Below are 20,960 nucleotides of genomic sequence, written 5' to 3'. Positions count from 1 at the left end.
GATATGGAGAAGAATGGAGCGTGTGAAATGGACAGACAGAATAAGAAATGAACCTATGTTCGTAAGAGCGGGTGAAGAAAGAACGATACTAAAACTGATCAGGAAGAGAAAAAGGAATTTGTTGGGTGAGAAGAAACTACCTGCTGAAGGATGCACTGGAAGAAATGGTGAACGGGAGAAAAGTTCGGGGTAGAAGAAGATATTAGAGATTACATTAAGATATATATTGATCATATGCAGAAACAAAGAGGATGGCAAACAGTAGGAAAGATTGGAGATCGGCGGTTTGCAGTGAAAGACCTGCCTGCCCCTGGGCAGAAAACTATGAATGAATAATTCCACGTTTGTGGTCCAGCGCTAGACGAAAGGTGTTCGATTTCCAGCTAGGTCGTAATGCAAATTTGGTGAACAAAGTAAGCGTTGCAGAATTCTTTTTTCGTGCCTCCTCCCTTTTCCTTTTTCATTCTTCCAAGGCTGTCTACCGTCCTTTCAATTTGTCTGTCATCTACAATAGTTACACATTATTCTCGGATGAAATCTTAGATAGGCTATAATACGAGTCTCCAATTATGATAAACGATTTAAGAACCTGAGGTTGCGGGCCCCGGAGTTTATCAGGTACTCATCTTGAGAGAGAACATGGTTCTGCAGGACTGATAGACGATGATCCACCTGTCAGCATCGTATTAGCGAATGCCACTCAGGCTACCTTGCGGACTGAAACAATAATCGCATTATAAAGAGCATTCGTATAATGGGTTAATGAAAGTTTAAATACTTGACTTCATACTAGATTCTGCCCTCGAAAAGATCGTCAAATGCGAGTATTACGCTAATTGTCTGTTCCGATTCTAATAATTCAACGCTTCTGCTGACGTTCTGTATTCTTGCTTCCATTTTGTACTATTCATATTTAAATAGATTACTTAACACAGAGACTCCAAGCATTCTGGACTCATGTTTTTTCCATTCTGTTTTGTAGTTATAAATTATTTCTACAACGCTTGTGATATTTGGCTCATTTGATTTGCTACATTTCTTATATTCCTTTCATGGTCTGACAATGAACTTAATCAAATTGATTTCAGAAGTTGTGATTCTTCTGATCCATTGTACCATGTGTGTCAGATTTCCGCTCTACTTAACACAACAGATAATGTCTTTTTTGTGTAAGGATTTAAGATATGTCATTAAATTATATTCGCTGGATGGCTTTATAAGAGCCGTACCATAGACAAGCTTGTACATTTAGACTCACTTTGCCCCTCTGTACATTAATTAATTAATTAATTAATTAATTTACTTATTTATTTATTTGTTTAGTTATTAATTAATTAATTAATTTATTTATGTATTTATTTATTTATTAGTATATAGTATATATAGTATATAATTTTGTCACTACAACAATTAGTGAACTCAACAACTAGGCCTAAAAATTTTTCTAATAAGAGAAAAAATAAAAATTTTTCTTACTTAAAATGTTGCGAAAAATTTTCATCGCTATCTCTGACATTGCTCTCACATTCAAACGATTTCATAAATGTTAGGAAGTGGTGTACTCTAGCACAACTTTTACTGTTTTAACGTAAAGATTAATAAACAAACAATAATTTTACAATTCATGTTTGACATTCAATTACTCCGTTATTTAGATATTCACATTTATAATATTTTACACACTTTGACTAAAGAGGTCCAACGAATCTATGTTCAATATCTTGCAAGAAAAATAAAATTTTATTTCAGTTTCATACGGACTGAGTGTTCGTTCCATATAATTTTCTTGTTCAAAATTGTATTAATCCTTTGCAGCATAGTGGTTCTTCAGAAGAACCACAGTTTTCTTTCTTTCTAAATTTTATGGCACAGATATTCCACCATGGAACCACCTATTAAGTATACATAGAGGTGCTATCTGTGTTTTGAAATTGTGTGCAGAGTTAAAATGTTGAAAAAAATGATCGAAGCTTTGTTATGATCTATGATATGAAAAACATAAAAAATTAATTTGTGCTGCAAAGGGACAAGCGGTTTTATTGTGCCATGATAACCTGACTTAAACATAAATCACGTTGCTGTGACTGTTAAGCATTTCTTATTCTCGCAGGATATTGATCTATTGCCTCTTACACTGCGATGTTGTGGTCCATTTTAATTACGGATTCTTTTCACAGAAAGATACAGGATGGCTGTACTTTAAGGGATATATAATAGTCTACAGATAGATTAAATAGTTCCCCTTGAGTCGCCGGTTTGAAAGACCAATAATTCCGCATTGACTGATCTCCCACTAGGAGTCTTCAATGTTGTCAACTGGTCCATATTTTGTATTCCAGAATGTGTTACACTTTCGGATGAGATAAAAATAAATAAGAGTAACAAAAGCATAAAAATAGGGATTGTTAGTGGAATTGAATTCATAAAGATAACGGAAAGGAAAAAGTACAGGAGAACACTATCATCCGGTTTGGTTCCTCACAAACACCAGAGAGGGTTGGGTAATGATTGTTATAGTGAAGAAACGCGCACAAGAGAAATATCGCAGTATTATTGTTTAGCCAACTATCCGAAAACAGGTCTTCACTCCACAAGTGACACCAATAAGACATCACTCATGAGGCAACTAGGCCAGGAGATAATGGGGTAGGATGGACAGTTCTGACTTAAACTCGAATAATAATAATAATAATAATAATAATAATAATAATAATAATAATAATAATAATATTATTATTATTATTATTATATTACTAATAGATAACATGCAAGAAAATAATTTAATTCAAGGGTTCAGAGTCATAGTGGGCCAAGCGCTATTTATTAAAAATGGAGAAAGAAAGGGTTAAGTTAAGTGAATACCAAAGTTTAATGAAGATTTACATATCATTTAATTTTAATGTGCATATTTTATATTACTTGCTATATGTTTCATTGAATTATGGTATTTTCTTAATTTTAACTCTTGTTTTCTCCGTTTTTAATAAATGGCGCTTGGCCCACTATGATTCTGAACCCTTCAATTATGAGAAAAATTCACTTAAGGATAACATTCCAAGAAATAAAAGTTACCTGTTTAAAATTCTCTATCTTCTCAAACCAGGAAATGTAGAATCTCACAGCGCAAAATGTGGAGTAGATAAAATATTTCATTATTTATCTCCAGCTTGCTTGAATAATAATGCAAATGTAAACCGAAAAGGAAGAAGTAATGTTTCACACTCAAAAATTGCAGTGGTTCATCAATGTATTTCACATTTTCGAAGTTATTTGAGCCAAATTTTGGTCCGATTTTGACAAAAAATAAATTACATTTTTAAACACTGTACCTATCCTAGCGATGTAAAACTTGATATTGGAAAAATAATGTTTTCTTATTTATTATACTGCATATTATAAAGGAATATTAATATATCTATTCGTAAATGTGTAATTTTGTTTAATTTATCTTTTTCACTGAAACTTCCTAAACCAAAACCAACATTAAAATCGCAGAAGGATGGAAAAGTGTTGAACGGTAACAAATTGTTAGCACAGCACAATCTCGCACGAACACAAACCACTTTTCATTCGATCAATATAAATAATATAAATGTAGAATACAAAATCTATCATTGATAACTTGTTACCCTTTGAATAAAATCTAAAACAAAGGAATATGCACACGACAGCAATACTAATAACTGTGAGAGAATGTAGACTTTAGCTGTGCAATGCGACCTTCGAGCGATATCGGCCTGTTGATATGAAACCTGTCCGTCGTCCACGTAAACGTGTGTGCCGCTGTCACATGACGATACGGAATGTTAACGAACTTTCTATTACACTGAAATTTTGAGAGAAGGTTAGCAATGTAGTTGAAAATGAGGAGTAGATGAAGCAGCTATGGTTCTTGTCTATAATTTAAACAATGGAAAATCTCCGTATTTACTCAGCGGGGGGTGTTAAAGTGTTCACGCCTATGTCATATACGGAGTGTCTCATTTATCTTGTGCATCTATTATTTTTTTTATTTGGATAGGTATTAGAATTTTTGTTTTTTAAGAGTTATGTTAGAACGAGGGGCTAACATGAGTGTGGAGATTTGGTGCATGTAACTACATTATGGTACTAGATACACGTGACATCATCAATTTTTCAAATAGGCCTAGCACTAGGCCTACATACTTTAATCATGTTACACTGATTACACACATTAAGAGCAACAGTAACAAATATAAATGACACTTGGGAGGAAATTAAACGCAGAATAAATATGGGAAATGCGTGTTATTATTCGGTTGAGAAGCTTTTGTAATGTAGTCTGCTGTCAAAAAATCTGAAAGTTAGAATTTATAAAACAGTTATATTACCGGTTGTTCTGTATGGTTGTCAAACTTGGACTCTCACTCTGAGAGAGGAACAGAGATTAAGGGTGTTTGTGAATAAGTTTCTAGGAAAATATTTGGGGCTAAGATAGATGAAGTTACAGGAGAATGGAGAAAGTTACACAACGCAGAACTGCACGCATTGTATTCTTCATATGACGTAATTAGGAACATTAAATGCAGACGTTTGAAATGGGCATGGCATGTAGCACGTATGGGCGAATCCAGAAATGCATATAGAGTGTTAGTTGGGAGACCGGAGGGAAAAAACATCTTTGGGGAGGCCGAGACGTACATGGGAGGATAATATTAAAATGGATTTGAGGGAGGTGGGATATGATGATAGAGACTGGATTAATCTTGCACAGGATAGGGACCGATGGTGGGCTTACGTGAGGGCGGCAATGAACCTGCGGGTTCCTGAAAAGCCATTTGTAAGTAAGTATTACAAGGATATATTTCTATTTCGTTCTGGTCACGATACATAATCATATACGCCTAATTTGTATTATAATATTAGATCTATTATTATTATTATTATTATTATTATTATTATTATTATTATTATTATTATTATTATTATTATTATTTACTTGTCACCGCTACACGAATAAATTTGTCGATAGAGTATCAAAACCCGTTTTCAGTTTGCATTCAGCCTCCTTTTACTCGTTTACAGTTACATACAGTCGTAGTGGACTAGAAGGATGAATCGACCAAGGCCAGTGGAGTCCTGCAGCCCGGAGCCGTGGCGCTACTGCTCCTGCGTTCGTAATACCGCATCGCGATAGTTCACTTTACGCCCGCGGCTCCATTCGCCTAGATCGAGTAATACTTACGGGAAGGGGAAGAATTTCGCCTTCGATCATGTTTTAATCTGAGTTTTCCACTTTGTAGTCTGTTGCTCTTCCGATAGGTCGATTTGATCTCCAGTCTCTATGAAAAGAAAATAAGTCGTCATTTATCTGCCAGAAACCGAACTAGGACTCATTGCATTTGTACCCAGAAGCGCTAACGCTTTAGATAAGCTAAGGGCTGTCGTCAGTAGTTTGTGGACATTAGATGTGCTCTGTAAATTACTTTATGACAGGGATTCCGCGATGCACTATGTATAACGTATTTCTGTCTAAGCACAGTAAATACTGCCCCGGGCCAGGGTACTTGTTATTCAGTGCTCATGACTGCGTGTAGCTGCTCTACTCTTGGCGTGCGATAAGTTTATGGTGCTCGTCCGAGGGGTCTGTCTCGTCTATTAATCTAGGAAACGGACCAACGATAAAACTCCATGACCTAGCACCAGCCAGCACCGAGTGATCGGACCCCCTCTCATGGGACACAGCACCGGAAAGGATAAGGCTGCCCTCGTGGCTTTCTGGCTTATTGTAGGGGATGGGATGGATGTAGAGACGCTCTCCGCGTATTCCTAATCTGGCATTAGAAGTGATGCCACTCCGATGAAAAGCGGCGACGATCGAAAGGATTAAATTATGAGATATAAAAAGATCTTTTCTTAATGTTCATTTCAAACATCAAGAATTTTTCAGAGCCTATAAGACAATGGTAGGCATACCGAAAATAATAATCATATTTTCTTCTGAATATATTTGCTAATATTCTGTATTATAATAGAACTACACCCTAATACGAGTGTTCCTGATATTTTATTTTATGTATATATTGATTTAGTATAAATAGGCCTACATGGGGGGCTCGGACGTAAAACATGATAACTGACATTTTGGTCAAAAAATGAGATATGTAGCGAATAATATGGTATCTTATATTCTGCGTCTAATCCAGTAGTTAGTTTTCCGACATCTCAACAGATGTCAAAGGTACACAGATTTTATTTTCCTGGTAAGTATACAAACTGTCGCATATATAAATGTTTACCTACTTATAACTTCAAAACACTAAAACGTCACTTACGAAGTTTTACTCCCGAACTCCTCAAATATAAAATTATATATACCCATTTATATCTCATTTTTTTACTGATTCTTCTACTTCATAGTCTACGTCTTTTCTTTCCTTCTTCAATCATCACCAACAACCACAATAAAAATTAAAAAAAAAAAATACATAAAAAAATAATTGAGGGGCTGGGTGCAAGAAGGGATTTTAGAGGATATGCCCTTTTTGAGTAAAATGCTTTATTGTGTTCTCTGATCTGTTATGTACATGATCACCAAGTTTCAATTCAGTACTGTGATCACAGAGGTCAGGAGTAGCCAAAATGTAAAGGCGTGCATAGGTAACATTATTACGGTTTGAATTTTCAACATCAATTTTCTCAAAACTTACATTGAGAGAAGTGCCTTTCTCGCACCCAACCCCTCAATTATTATTCGTCACGAATTAGGCCTGTGTATACCTGTTTCGGCCCCATCTAGCAGTCTTCTAAAGGGTCTCCCTAACCTTCGATGTCCTCTGGGTTGATAATGCATCATCATTTTGGGGATTCTTGAATTATCCAATCGTTTTACATGGTGTAGCCAATTTAGTTTGTATCTGTTGATTTTTTCATCTACTAACTCTACTTCTAATTGTTACAATATTTCTTCATTCCTTTTTCGATCTAAAAGAGTATAACCTGCTGTTCGTCTGAGAAATTTATTTCCGTTGCTTTGATTCTGCTCATATCTATTTTCCTTAATATCAAAATTCACTTCCGTATGAAAGGGAGGGTAATGCTAGAGTATTATATATTCTTATTGTTGTGGATTTTTGTACTAATTTAGCTTTTAATGTATTATTTATTATTCCTAAAATTTGTGTAAATTTGGTGATTTTCTTGTTCACATCTTTTTCATTTTGATAAGATATTTCACAACCCAGATAATTTAAATTTTGTACTTCTTCTAGGCATTGGTTATTGTGCATTATCTTACTTCTAATTGGATCTTGTACCAAAAATGCCATTACGTTTGATTTTTGTGCTGAAATCAACATCCCAAAATCTGATCATATTTCATTTAATGTATATAGTCCTCTTTGTAAGTTATCCTCTGAATTGGAAATTATAACTTGATCGTCTGCAAAGAGCAGCATATTTAATGTTAAGGCACTGGTTATCATGATTCCTAATGTATAGATTTGGTTCCATTTAGAAATGATTTCATTCACATAAATATTAAACACATAGTTTTGGAGATAATGGGCAACCTTGCAAATCAAGATTTCAGGTATAACTCCCTGTAAAGTTGATTTGAATAATTTGCATAATATACGTCACTGTTCTTTAACAGAAAGCCACAATTTAAGTCACACGGAGTTAGTGTGCACTCGAAGTTGGTTGCTTGACGGTTGTCAGCCCACTTTGAGATCTGTGGATATAGAGGGAAAAATTGGATCGGTGTCAGGTAGAGTTCCCGGGTAGCTCAGTGGTAGAGCGTTGGTAAGTTAAACCAAAGGTCCCGGGTTCAATGCCCGGCGCCGGAACAATTTTTCCCTCGAAATTATTCAATGGGCAACCTTGTCTAACTCCATTATTAACATATTTTCTTTCGGATGTACGATTGTTTATTTTGACACTTATTTTATTGTCAATGTAAATTTCTATTATGTTTTGTAACAGCAGATTTGGTACATTTTTTCTTGTAAAATGTTAAATAAAAGGTCTCTTCGAACCTTGTGAAAAGCTTTCACAAAATCGATAAATGCTAAGTAGATTTCTAAATTAAATTCTCTTCTTTTTTCTAATAGTAAATTGATACTGAATAATGGACCTAAACATGATCTTGCTTTTCTAAAGCCATTTTGGCACTCTAGAAGGTTGGTTTCAGCATGTTTTTTTTAGTTTTTTTTTTGTTTAAAATTCTACTAAATATCTTATAGCATGTATTGAGGATACTGATCCCTGTATATTTCTCAACATTGAACATCCTCAATAATAATAATAATAATAATAATAATAATAAAATAAAGGAGCAACAGCCTTTTTAAGAACCCAGAACGACCAGCCGGCTGATGGCTTCACGTCCACAAGCCTCAACAGAGATGAACGATCATCCAACCAGAATAAAGGAATCGTGTGATTAGCACGATCATCCTCCTAGCCATTATAGCTGGGTTTCGTAAGCGGATTACGCTACCTATCGTAGCTCCCCAAGTACATCACGATGCTGTATGGTCACCGGTTCCATACACTGGGCGAAATTATATGAGAAAATTTATTTCCCGCAGAGGATTCGAATCAGCGTGCATTCCGTAATGTGAATCTAAGTAGAATGCCTTAGACCACGACGCCACGGCGCGGGACACCTTTTAAAATAGAATGGGGCAAACAAAATAAAAGACAATACACAGTCGTCTCTTCCTATCATATAGCTATAAATCTTCACTTCGCCACCAGAAATCGATTCCCGCTCAACTGGGTTGAAAGTATAAACGACACGAATAATAATAAAAATGCCCTTACTTGTGGATAAAATAATTTCGATGTATTTCAGAATGTTTGTGTTTGTTTTCAGAACGAATAATAAATGCACGTGTTAAGTTATAAATTGTATCTTTTTACTGTTGATCTACTATAGAATTCCAGTCATGCCAGCTCAATTTACCACACGCCAAGCCTGGCAATTATTCCATTGTTTATTCATGAATCATCGAAGACCAACGGCAACAGTCGTCACCTGGTGTTTCTCGCTAGTCTGTTGCCTGCACTTCTCTGTAAAGCACACGAATATGCACTCTAACTCCTTCTGTCTGCTCCTAATCAATAAGCTTATAAATTTTTGGACAATGAGTTGTAATTGAGAGGAATGCTATGAGTCATGAGAAGAGCTGGAGTGCCCTTGTAGCATTTCCATCATCTTCAGAATTGAATTATTGAGTTTTACGAAATCCACTTTTTGAAGCTTACGGGTTCTTAGTTTATTTACGTGGGAGGTAACCAAACTGCCGCACAATTTCCAACCTTGACGACCAGAATTTGTTTTTGGGATTTCCTTTCTCTTAGAAGTACACGCCAAGGAAAACGTGATGTGTAGGGGGCAGATTTTATCATATTTGCATGTTCTGTTCCTTAGTTGCAACATTATATGCCACTATTATATAAATGCATTTAAAGTTATTTGTAACAAATGGTCAAGATTTTATAGTTGACATACTGTTTATGCATATTTAAGGCGTTGATGCATATTTCAGCTTTAACAATGTGGTGCTTCAACTAAGATTAATAATAATAATAATAATAATAATAATAATAATAATTATTATTATTATTATTATTATTATTATTATTATATATTTAATCTGGCAGAGCTAAGGCCAGTAGGCCTTCTCTTCCGCCCAGCCAGACTCTAATTCTAATTGAATATAATTGCTTGCATAGTTATTACATTAATATATAGACCATAGAACAACATGAAAGTAAATAATGAAAGTTCGATAAGTAATGTTAGTGTGACAATAATAAACATTGGTAAGAAATAGTTATAATAATAATAATAATAATAATAATAATAATAATAATAGTAATAATAATAATAATAATGAGATAATTTAGATATTTATCTGTGACATATATAACCATTAAACATTGAGAAACCTGAAACAGCTATTATTGTTAACATGACTTGTTAGAAAAATAGTTCATTAGCCTATTCTTAAATTGGTTTGATGTCTGACAGTCCCTGACATCACTCGGTAGGGAATTCCAAAGCCGAGGAACAGCCACAGTGAAAGAAGATGAATATGAGGAAGTTCGGTGGGAGGGAATGGATAATATTGAGGAGTGTTGTGATCGTGTGTCTAGGTTATGATGGGTGGATAAATTTTTAAAACGAGACGCAAGATAGCCAGGAGTGGAGAAATGCAATATGTGAAAGAGAAGGGAAAGACAGTGAGTTTTCCTACGATCTTCTAGACGGAGCCAGGACAACATTTCGAGGGATGGTGTTACGTGATCAGCCCGGCGAATATTGCAGACGAAACGGACGCACATATTATGAACACGTTGTAGTCTCTGCGCCGAAGTAACGCTTAGGTCAGTAAGCAGAATATCACAGTAATCGAAGTGGGGCATCACGAGTGTTTGCACTAACATTTTTTTTTTTCATGGAAAAGGGTAGAAAATTCTTCAATCGCCTAAACGAGTGGATTAATGAGAATACTTTTTTGCAGATTTCTGCAACTTCAATATTCCAATTTAAACTTTTATCCATATAAAGACTTAGATTCTTTACTGATTCACTGAACGGAATTTCGGTGCCATATATTTTAATCGGGGACAAATTTGGTATGGTAATAGTGCTTAACAAACGTGAATGGCCCACAATGATTGATTGTGATTTTTCTGGATTTAGTTTAAGTCGGAATTTCCGTATCCATGTCCAGATTGAGTCCAGATCATCATTAATTTTAGTTATTGCATTGTTTATTTCGTCAGTGTGGAATTTTATGTAGGGTAAACATTGGTAATTTCGTGGCAGTGGTTATTTCGTGATACTTTTTCTTTGCTCTTTTGTGAACTAACCAATGGTGTTACGAGATCCAAATTTCCGCCAACAGATTGCATATGTTGTCCAGTTTCCAGAAACATGCAGCTAAGCTTTGTGTGACTATTGTAGTTGCTTCAGTGAGCTTTTATGTTTGGAGAGAGCAAGTTTGCGTCGACTTCTCAGGCATACAAATTTTGTGGATGTTTGTAATTACATTACGGGCTTATTACTAAAGGTAAGCATATGATATTTGGTACAAAGATTTATTGTATCTTCATGAAATTTTAGGAAATGTTTTTGGAATTTTAGATACCGCTGTAGTCGCCATATAGGCTTAGCTTTACTGATAGAAATCTTAGCTGTTTGAGGCGAAATTTTGTTGAGCATTAAGCGTTACATTTTATACTATTTTAAAAATTGTATTACAATAGGAATTTTAGAAATCTGAAGACAAGATGTGATAACAAAAAAGAAAACGGAGACGCAATGAGTTCAGTGTAGCATCTGTTTGATTTGTTATCATGCTAAGTGTCAATGATAAGTGCTAGATGACTTACTTGCAAGATTTGTGACAGAAGATGGAACATGGCTCCACCATTTTGGACTGGAGACAGAGGCAGACAATGGAGTGGCATCATGCACAATCACCAAAGAAATAGAAATTCAAAAGTACATCTTCGGCAGGAAACGTTATGGCTACTGTGTTTTTCGATTCAGAAGGACTCTTGCTTGTGGACATCATGCCACACGGAACCACCATTAATTCTGACGGGCATGTTGCAACTCTCAAGAAACTTCAAGTTCGAGTGAGTAGTGTTCGACGACATCGGGAGAAGCAGGATGTTCTGCTATTGCACGACAACGCACAGCCATATGTCAGTCACAAGCCCCCAGACCAGATCAGAAAATTCGGATAGACAACACTGAAACAGCCGCCTTACACTCCTGAACTGGCACCGTGCGATTACCATATCTTTGGTAAACTGAAGGATCCCTTCGCGGAACGAGGTTAGAAGATGACTCCCTTGTGCACGCTGTTAGAGAGTGGCTCAGACGTGTTGGTCCAGATTTTTACCGTGCTGGTCTACAGGCCCTCGTTCCTAGGTTACGTAAGGCAGTTGAAAGGGACAGGGATTATGTGGAAAAGTGACATTTTATTCCTTAAGGATGCATCTACATTCTGTGAAAATAGCAAAGCTGTAGGATAAAAATATAATTTTTAAACAAACGTTATGCATTACTTTTGGAATTACCCTAGTAATATAGACTATAGTAAAGTCCGTAATAAAAGTGTTCACCCTTTCAGGGCAAAGAAGATCCCTTTTCAATTTCAATTTTTACTTTGATTTCATTCTTATTATGTGTTGATATGTATTTCTATGTTTTCTTGCTATGAATATTAGACGGAATTACTATGTTTGAAATCTTGTAACAATAAATGAGAATTTCATTTGGCTTTAATGAATTTTTCTACAATTCTTCTACCTGTCACGAAATTATCAATGTAATATCACGAAATTACCAAGGTTATCACGAAATAACCAACCTTTTAGCTTAAGTTGTAAAAGTGGTTTTTGGCACATATTCAAGAGGGTATCCAGTCTTTTATGTCTCCAGATTTGTACTGCAAGTTATCGTCTTTTAGATGAAAAAATCGGAATAAGGATATATTTACACATTTGCATTTTAAATTAGTTTTCATGAAATTATCACGAAATTACCAATGTTTAGCCTATATAAGAATACAGAAAATAAAAAAAATGGAATAAAGAAGAAACTCAGACATTGAATCACATTACAGGAATACAGGAGTTATATTTTATTTATCGCAATCTGACAACATGCAGACAGAACACTGCGAATCATTTTGGACAAATCCTTAGCAATTAACAAAGCACTCAATTAAGTGCATTGCTGATTCTGTGCAAATTTATAATATTGAGATATTATGTATAATGGTTGAAAGTTGTGATTAAAAGAACAGTTATTCAAAACAAGAAGCCGCCTTAAGGTCTCCCCACACCGACGCAAAATATTCGCAGCGGTGGCGAATGTCTTGCTTCGCAAAGTCGCCACTGTCTCAGTGTGCATTGCGGTATATCAGTGAGCCCACACCGACGCGAAATTATCGCCGTACGCCTGCGCGGTTTTTTTCGCTGCCGCCGCGAATTTTATGTTGGCGTTCTATGATAAATTGTAAGAAAACATCAAGTTTTATACGATTTATTCTAGAAGATTACAAGTAAGTAAGAAAAAAAGGGCAATATGAGATGCAATCCAATTGAAATTAAATGAAAGTGGTAAGGATTCACATCTTTAATATATCTTAAGTGACAAATTCTAACCTACATACGGCCTGCCTATAAGAAATAATTTCATATTCGCATCTTTGTTGCATTTTATCAGTCCTTCAGAATATCATAGCTTTGACGAGTACAAAAATGTATTTCTAGAGAACCTACCTATATTACCTTTGTGTCATTTAACATCTTTCTAAGGTTTAATGGTTCAAAGTTAATAATTATCTTAGTTTAAGAAAGGTTTCACTCATAAGAGCAAATATATAAGCCTACATTTAATAGTTACTTACTTACTAACTCACTTACTTACTTACTTACTCACTTACTTACTTACTTACTTATTGACTTACTTACTTACTTACTGGGTTTTAAAAAAACCCGGAGGTTCATTGCCGCCCTCACATAAGCCCGCCATTGGTTCCTATTCTGAGCAAGATTAATCCAGTTTCTATCATCATATCCCACCTCCCTCAAATCCATTTTTATATTATCTTCCCATCTACGTCTTTTTCCCCCAAATGTCTTCTTCCCTCCGGCCTCCCAACTAACACTTTATATGCATTTCTGGATTCGCCCATACGTGCTACATGCCCTATCCATCTCAAACGACTGGCTTTAATGTTCCTAATTATGTCAGGTGAAGAATACAATGCGTGCGGTTCTGTGTTGCATAACTTTCTCCATTCTCCTGCAACTTCATCCCTCTTAACCCCAAATATTTTCCTAAGCACCTTATTCTCAAACATCTTTAACCTATTTTCCTCTCTCAAAGTGAGAATCCAAGTTTCATAACCATAAAGAACAACCGGTAACATAACTGTTTTATAAATTCTAACTTTCACATTTTTTGACAACAGACTGGATAACAAAAGCTTCTCAACCGAATAATAACAGGCATTTCCCATATTTATTCTGTGTTTAATTTCCTCCCGAGTATCATTTATATTTGTTACTGTTGCTCCCAGGTATTTGAATTTTTCCGCCTCTTCAAAGGATAAATTTCCAATTTTTATATTTCCATTTCATACAATATTCTCGTTACGAGACATAATCATACACTTCGTCTTTTCGGAATTTACTTCCAAACCTATTTGTTTACTTTCTTCAAGTAAAATTCCCGTATTTTCCCTAATCGTTTGTGGATTTTCCCCTAATATATTCACGTCATCCGCATAGATTAGAAGCTGATGTAACCCGTTCAATTCCAAATCTTCTCTGTTATCCTGGACTTTCCTAAAAGCATACTCTACTGCAAAAGTTAAAAAGTAAAAGTGATAGTGCACCTCCTTACTTTATAGCCCACAGTGAATTGGAAACGCATCTGACTGAAACTGACCTATACGGACTCTGCTGTACATTTCACTGAGACACATTTTAATTAATAGAACTAGTTTCTTGGGATTGCCAAATTCAATAAGAATATCATATAAAACTTCTCTCTTAACCGAGTCATATGCCTTTTTGAAATCTATGAATAACTGATGTACTATACCCTTATACTCCCATTTTTTCTCCATTATATGTCGAATAAAAAATATCTGATCAATAGTTGATCTATTACGCCTAAAACGACACTGATGATCCCCAATAATTTCATTTACATATGGAGTTAATCTTCTCAAAAGAATATTGGAGAAATTTTTGTACGACTTCAAAAAAAGTGATATTCCTCGAAAGTTACTACAGTTAGTCTTGTCCCCCTTCTTAAAGGTAAGTACGATTATGGACTCCTTCCATTGTTCTGGTGCAATTTCCTTTTCCCAAATAGCAAGTATAAGCACATAAATTTCGTTAGATAATTCGCTTCCACCCTCTTGTATTAATTCTGCTGGAATTTGATTAAATTTAATTTTATTATTATTATTATTATTATTATTATTATTATTATTATTATTATTATTATTATTATTATTATTATTGGAAGAAAAGACGAGAAGAGATTTCGTGCAATGAATAAAAGAAAACGTCATGAGAATGAAAGAACAAACGACAGTATAGCCTAGTAGACATATCACTTGACACAAAAGTCCGCTCTTCATGAATGTCTAGGACTCGTTTAGTGAAGACGAAACGTGCCTAAGTTGAAACATCGAAGGAAATTGTGACGTCATTGTTATTCTTGGAAGAAAATGAAACGAAAAAGAAAATGTGCAATAATGAATAAAGGAAAAATAAGTATATATAGAGACGAAAGGAGTAAAATAAAACTAAACAGAAGTAAAAGTAAATACTTTACGAATAAAAATGCAATTATACACTTACTTACAAATGGCTTTTAAGGAACTCGCAAGTTCATTGCCTCTCTCACATAAGCCCGCCATTGGTCCCTATCCTGAGCAAGATTAATCCATTCTCTATCATCATATCCCACCTCCCTCAAATCCATTTTTATATTATCTTCCCATCTACGTCTCGGCCTCCCCAAAGGTATTTTTCCCTCCGGCCTCCCAACTAACACTCTATATGTATTTCTGGATTCGCGCATACGTGCTACATGCTCTGCCCATCTCAAACGTCTGAATTTAATGTTCCTAATTGTTAGGTGAAAAATACTGCAGTACTGCGTTGTGTAACTTACTCCATTCTCCTGTAACTTCATCCCTCTTAACCCCAAATATTTTCCTAAGAATCTTATTCTCAAACACTCTTAATCTCTGTTCCTCTCTCAGAGTGAGAGTCCAAGTTCCACAACCATAAAAACAACCGGTAATATAACTGTTTTATAAATTCTGACTTTAGATTTTTTGACAACAGAGTGGATGACATAACTTCTCAACCGAATAATAACACGCATTTCCCATATTTATTCTGTGTTTAATTTCCTCCCGAGTGTCATTTATATTTGTTACTGTTGCTCCAAGATATTTTAATTTTTCCACCTCTTCGAAGGATAAATCTCCTACTTTTATATTTCCATTTCGTACAATGTTCTGGTCACGAGACATAATCATGTACTTTGTCTTTTCTGGATTTACTTCCAAACCTATCGCTTTACTTGCTTCAAATAAAATTCTCGTGTTTTCTCTAATCGTTGTTGATTTTCTCCTAACATATTCAAGTCGCCCGCAGAGACAAGAAGCTAATGTAACCCGTTCAATTCGAAACTCTCTCTGTTAACCTGAACTTTCCTAATGGCATATTTTAGAGCGAAGTTATAAAGTAAAAGTGATAGTGCATCTCCTTGCTTTAGCCCGCAGTGAATTGGAAAAGTATTAGACCGAAGCTGTCCTATACGGACTCTGCTGTAAGTTTCACTGAGACACATTTTAATTAATCGAACTAGTTTCTTGGTAATACCAAATTGAATAAGAATCTGATATAAAATTTCTCTCTTAAGCGGGTCATACGCCTTTTTTAAATCTATGCAATTATACACTAGCTTCAAAAATATTAATATGAATTCGTTTTAAGTTAACACTTTGTTTTCAATTGTAGTTGTGCGGGCCGTGATAATTTCGTAATGCAACAGTGCCGGACTTGCACAACCTGAAGTGGAGTAGCGGACAGGATAAGCGTCTGTACTCAACCCTCGCGATGACCGTCATCTGTCTCGTATTGTTATTGTGCGCAGACTCTCAATGATTTTTCCTATGACCGACGCGTGGCGCTAGTGCGGCTAGCAATAAAGTAGATAGTGTAGTCCACGGTAGTCGTGCGGAGCCGTCGCGACGTTCAGCGTCGTGTGAAGTGGGCGTCATGTAACAGCGTCATGTGGGCCGACGTGTTCGCTCTTGTCACAGTCGCCACCACGGTTCTCGGTGAGTCAAGCGCAACACTTCCTATCACTGGATTGTTACAATCTAGTAAAAATGTGCATAATTTTCCTTATGAAACACGTCTAATTCTATTATAGCCGAAATTAAAACTATTACACTGTTTTAGAATGAATGATTTGTACAGTACTACACCTGCTAAGTTGATGACGAAATTTAATATACTTCGTGAACTTTATATTTATCTTAATGTATAAACGCCTCTCATCAACAGACAATTTTATGCACGTATTCGAAGTGCTATGTAATTCAAAATTAGGAATTTTTACAAAGAAATGCATACACAGATATAGTGTTTCAACTGCTAATGTTATGTTACAATTAATATAATATTCTCATTTTCGATATACTGATCTTTAATTTATCGCTAATTAGTTTGCTATTCTTGATAAATAACCTGATATTACTGTTCTTGGTTGCAATATTAATATAAAAATAAAACTAATTTAAAGAAATTTAAGTGGGCTCAGTCGTTATCAAAGTCAAAATAGAGTTTTATATCTACTTCATTTTATTATATATAGTGTCCCTTTTTAAACAACTTTATACGTAATTTGCTACATATTCAGAGAATATTTTATATTTGAATAAACATGTTTATTCAAATCATGATACCATAAAGACCAATATAAGTTATTATACATTTAACTTTAAGCGCTATTCTCCGAAACCTAAATTTGTCTAGTTATTATAACGCTTTGCACCTAAGCTATTTGAGCCAGACTTACGACATTTTCAGGTTATTTTACTACAATTGCTACCCTACCACATTTATTGTTAATATATTACAATTTTTGTAACTACATACCATTAAAGAATTCAAATATTCCACAAACTCATAATATTCAATTTAAATCTATTTTTCTAACAAGAGTTCCTTCTTCTTTTCTAAGTATATGTGACTGAAATTATTTTGAAATGTGAACAGTAGGGAAGGAGGAAATTGTACCAAAAGATGTGCATGTACTGTCATTATTAATGAAAAGTGAATTAGGCTATTCAATTTTTTCCAAGAATAAAGCAACATGTTGGAACCTACAGTACATATTTAAAGAGTACAAAGAGGATATAATAAGTAAAAAAAATCATGTAGTTGTGGATATTGGAACCTAAGCTATCGATAAAATATAATTTAAACTTATATTTTCACAGCTTAGGCATTACGTAGCGACCAACTCCATTTAAAGAATAAAGGCTTGCTGCACTTTACAACTTAGCGCGAACACACCTCGCTTGGTGAGCTACTGCAACTGATAGTCCACTATACGTATAACATATTTCAAACAGGACTACAGAATTTCGATTGTCAACTAACCTGTATAAATGTACAGAGTCAAACGTCAGTGTTTAAAAATTTTGAAGTCTAGTATTGTACAGATATGAGTAAAATGCACTTCGAATATAGTTAATTCATGTAATTAAAGTAAAAAGGAAAGTTACAAAGTTCTGACTTGTTTAACTTAAAAAAGGACCAGGGTTTCGGAAAAGAAAAATTAATGGACATAGTACAAAATTACAAATTATAATTTATTATAAACGATTTAATAAACGCATTACCTCTGAAATAAAAACATACACATTAAATAAAAAATAAAATAAACTATCATTAAAAATGAGGTCATTGATGTCAAAACTTGAAAAAGTATAATTATGTGGAAACTGTAATCTAGTTTAGATCAGTCAGAACTTACACACAACGTTAAAGTAGTGATTCAATTGATTTGATATTCATGTTTAGCCGAAAGATAATTAAATTTATATGAAATTATGCGTATTGATATTTCATCAAATACAGTATAATGGCATTAACTAACACTATCCCGTACCACTGATATGCAATAGAAACTATATAAACACTATATGAAAAGTGTATTCGCTTAAATGTTTGAAAAAACGTCATGACTGTTATTGCGAGCAATATCGTAGATAAAATATGATTAATACGTACCTTTTTACACACATAATGCTAGCAATCTCTCATGTAGCGCAAAACGTATTTCAAATAACCCCACTTTTTAAAAGTGTCTGATTAATGTGCATAATTGTGTTTACAGAAAATTAACAAATAATGTTACTTAGAATACAATTATCAATTCAGTCGCTTAAAAGGAACTCGGTCGGCTAAGTTATACAAAATAAACTAAAGAAATTAAAGTAATTATGTGGCGTGTAACTGTTCATAGCTGTTGTTGCAGAGAGAAATAATGATATACAACGAACACTGTTTTAATCGGACACATTCTAGAAATACAATCATTTTCAGTCGAATATTAGACAGAAATTTTCAAATTTATTATTTTGTTTAAATTCTTGTTACAATTTTATTTGCGTGAAAATGAAAGCGTATTAAAGTCTTTAATTAATTTTAAGAAAACCTGAATCCATAATTTGCGTTTTTGCTAATAAGAAGGCAGTATGTAACATATCTAATTGTATTCGAAAAAATCTATATTTCTATTTCATTTATTCCGCTTTCAAACGAATATTAAATTCACTAGCAAGTAATTGTGAAGAGAATTATCAAATACTACGAGATTTTATTTGTCGTTTTCCTAATATTTCAATTAAAGAGGAATAAGTTATTTATATCATTAGATTAAGACCACTTTTCGTATATAAAGTGGACAAAATACATAATGCCATAATTTTGATCATAAAATTCCTGCTATGTTGTTATTAAATTTTGTATACAATATTTAAAATGAATTGTACCTATGATTATCAGTACTTTACGTGCTTTTTGTTTTCAATAGTGAATATTCATATTATGCAATTTTGAAAATTGAAAATTATATACAGTGCAGTGCAACTTAATATTTCTTTACACTACTTTAATTTATTTATACTCTATTTAAATTATAATTTTGATGACATTATTTTCTATGGTTTTAGTTTAAAAATATAATGTAGGTCTACTTCGTATTTTAACAGTGACAATATTTACGTAATTTCATTTCACTACGAGTAATGGCTTCATTTTATATACTGTAGTTATAAGTTTAAATTTAGCAGTTTGACTCTACTGTTCTCGATTTTAGTATACATGTAATAGATTTTATTCGCGATTATTTTGATTAGTTTTATATAGACACTAATGAAAGTTTACATTGACACATTCTATGGAGAAAGCAGTAGCCCCAAAGAGTACATGATTAAAATATGTTTAATTATTCTAGTTGTATTTATTAATTGTTTAAAAAAATATGAAGGTTACTTCCATTCTACATTATTTTACAATTAAAATTACAGCAGTGCCGATGTCTCTAAAAATATATTAATAAAGACTCTATAAATATATAGCATTATTTAAACTTAATTCATATAGGTATTTCACTATCACAGAAAGATACTAAGTGATCGACTTAATCTTAAGTATAGTTACAATATTTAACTGAGTCATATTAATTTTAATATTATTTAATTGAATTATTATACATTATAATGTTCATAATTTCTATAGTATAACCTATTGTAGCACATTAAATAACATAATAAATAAGAATCATGATATATTATAGAAATTAAACGAAAAATTGGCATTACTAGTGAATGATTTTCAATAGCTTGTGATGGTGATTCATGTGACAAGTTCTGTAGAATGGTTTACTGAATTTAGCAAAAATATTAAATTTTATCGGACCTAATAAATACTAGACAATTTATGGCCATGTCATATTATAAGGACATTGGCTCATAAATCTCAACTCTTGCATGATCACATCCAACTTGCTTATATGTGACATGAACTAATGTGTAGAATTAAGCGTCAAATTAGGAATCCTAAGCTGCGTAATTTCTGAGAATTGTGTTCAAGTGATCTTTGAAGATAGCAGATACCTGTCTGTTGTTTCGGAGTGCACGTGGGAACTTACGGTTAATTCACCTGTAGGATATTTTCAGTTCTGGTCCTAATTGGACTAAAACTCTCATTCGGAAACAACAGATTTATAATAGTTTGTCTTACCTAATGATGTTAATGTGTTATACACAACAACATTTTCTTTTTCTTTAATATTCTTTAAACGAATACAAAACTTCTTGGTGCACGAAAAGTTTTCTAACTTCATTTTTGTGTAA

At 33.9% G+C, this 20,960-nt stretch overlaps 2 protein-coding genes across 3 annotated transcripts in view; one reads left to right on the top strand and one right to left on the bottom strand.

The window, feature by feature from the left end:
- Window positions 1-3,689, bottom strand: part of LOC138699963 (UNC93-like protein) — a 58,706-nt gene extending 55,017 nt beyond the window's left edge. Inside the window, exon 1 of the mRNA XM_069826201.1 lies at window positions 3,073-3,689. The gene's annotated coding sequence lies outside the window, so the exon portion shown is untranslated. The remainder of the gene's footprint in view (window positions 1-3,072) is intronic.
- Window positions 3,690-16,755: 13,066 nt separating this feature from the next.
- Window positions 16,756-20,960, top strand: part of LOC138699962 (uncharacterized) — a 377,861-nt gene continuing 373,656 nt past the window's right edge. For both annotated transcript variants that reach the window (XM_069826199.1, XM_069826198.1), the window contains exon 1: window positions 16,756-16,868. In XM_069826199.1, coding sequence (XP_069682300.1) covers window positions 16,820-16,868 — 49 coding nt within the window. In that variant the 5' untranslated portion in view covers window positions 16,756-16,819. The remainder of the gene's footprint in view (window positions 16,869-20,960) is intronic.

This window comes from Periplaneta americana, chromosome 5, assembly GCF_040183065.1.
Source record: "Periplaneta americana isolate PAMFEO1 chromosome 5, P.americana_PAMFEO1_priV1, whole genome shotgun sequence".
NCBI classification, from domain to species: domain Eukaryota; kingdom Metazoa; phylum Arthropoda; class Insecta; order Blattodea; family Blattidae; genus Periplaneta; species Periplaneta americana.
The sequence above is the reverse complement of the archived record's forward strand: the minus strand, read 5'-3'. Positions and strand labels throughout refer to the sequence as shown.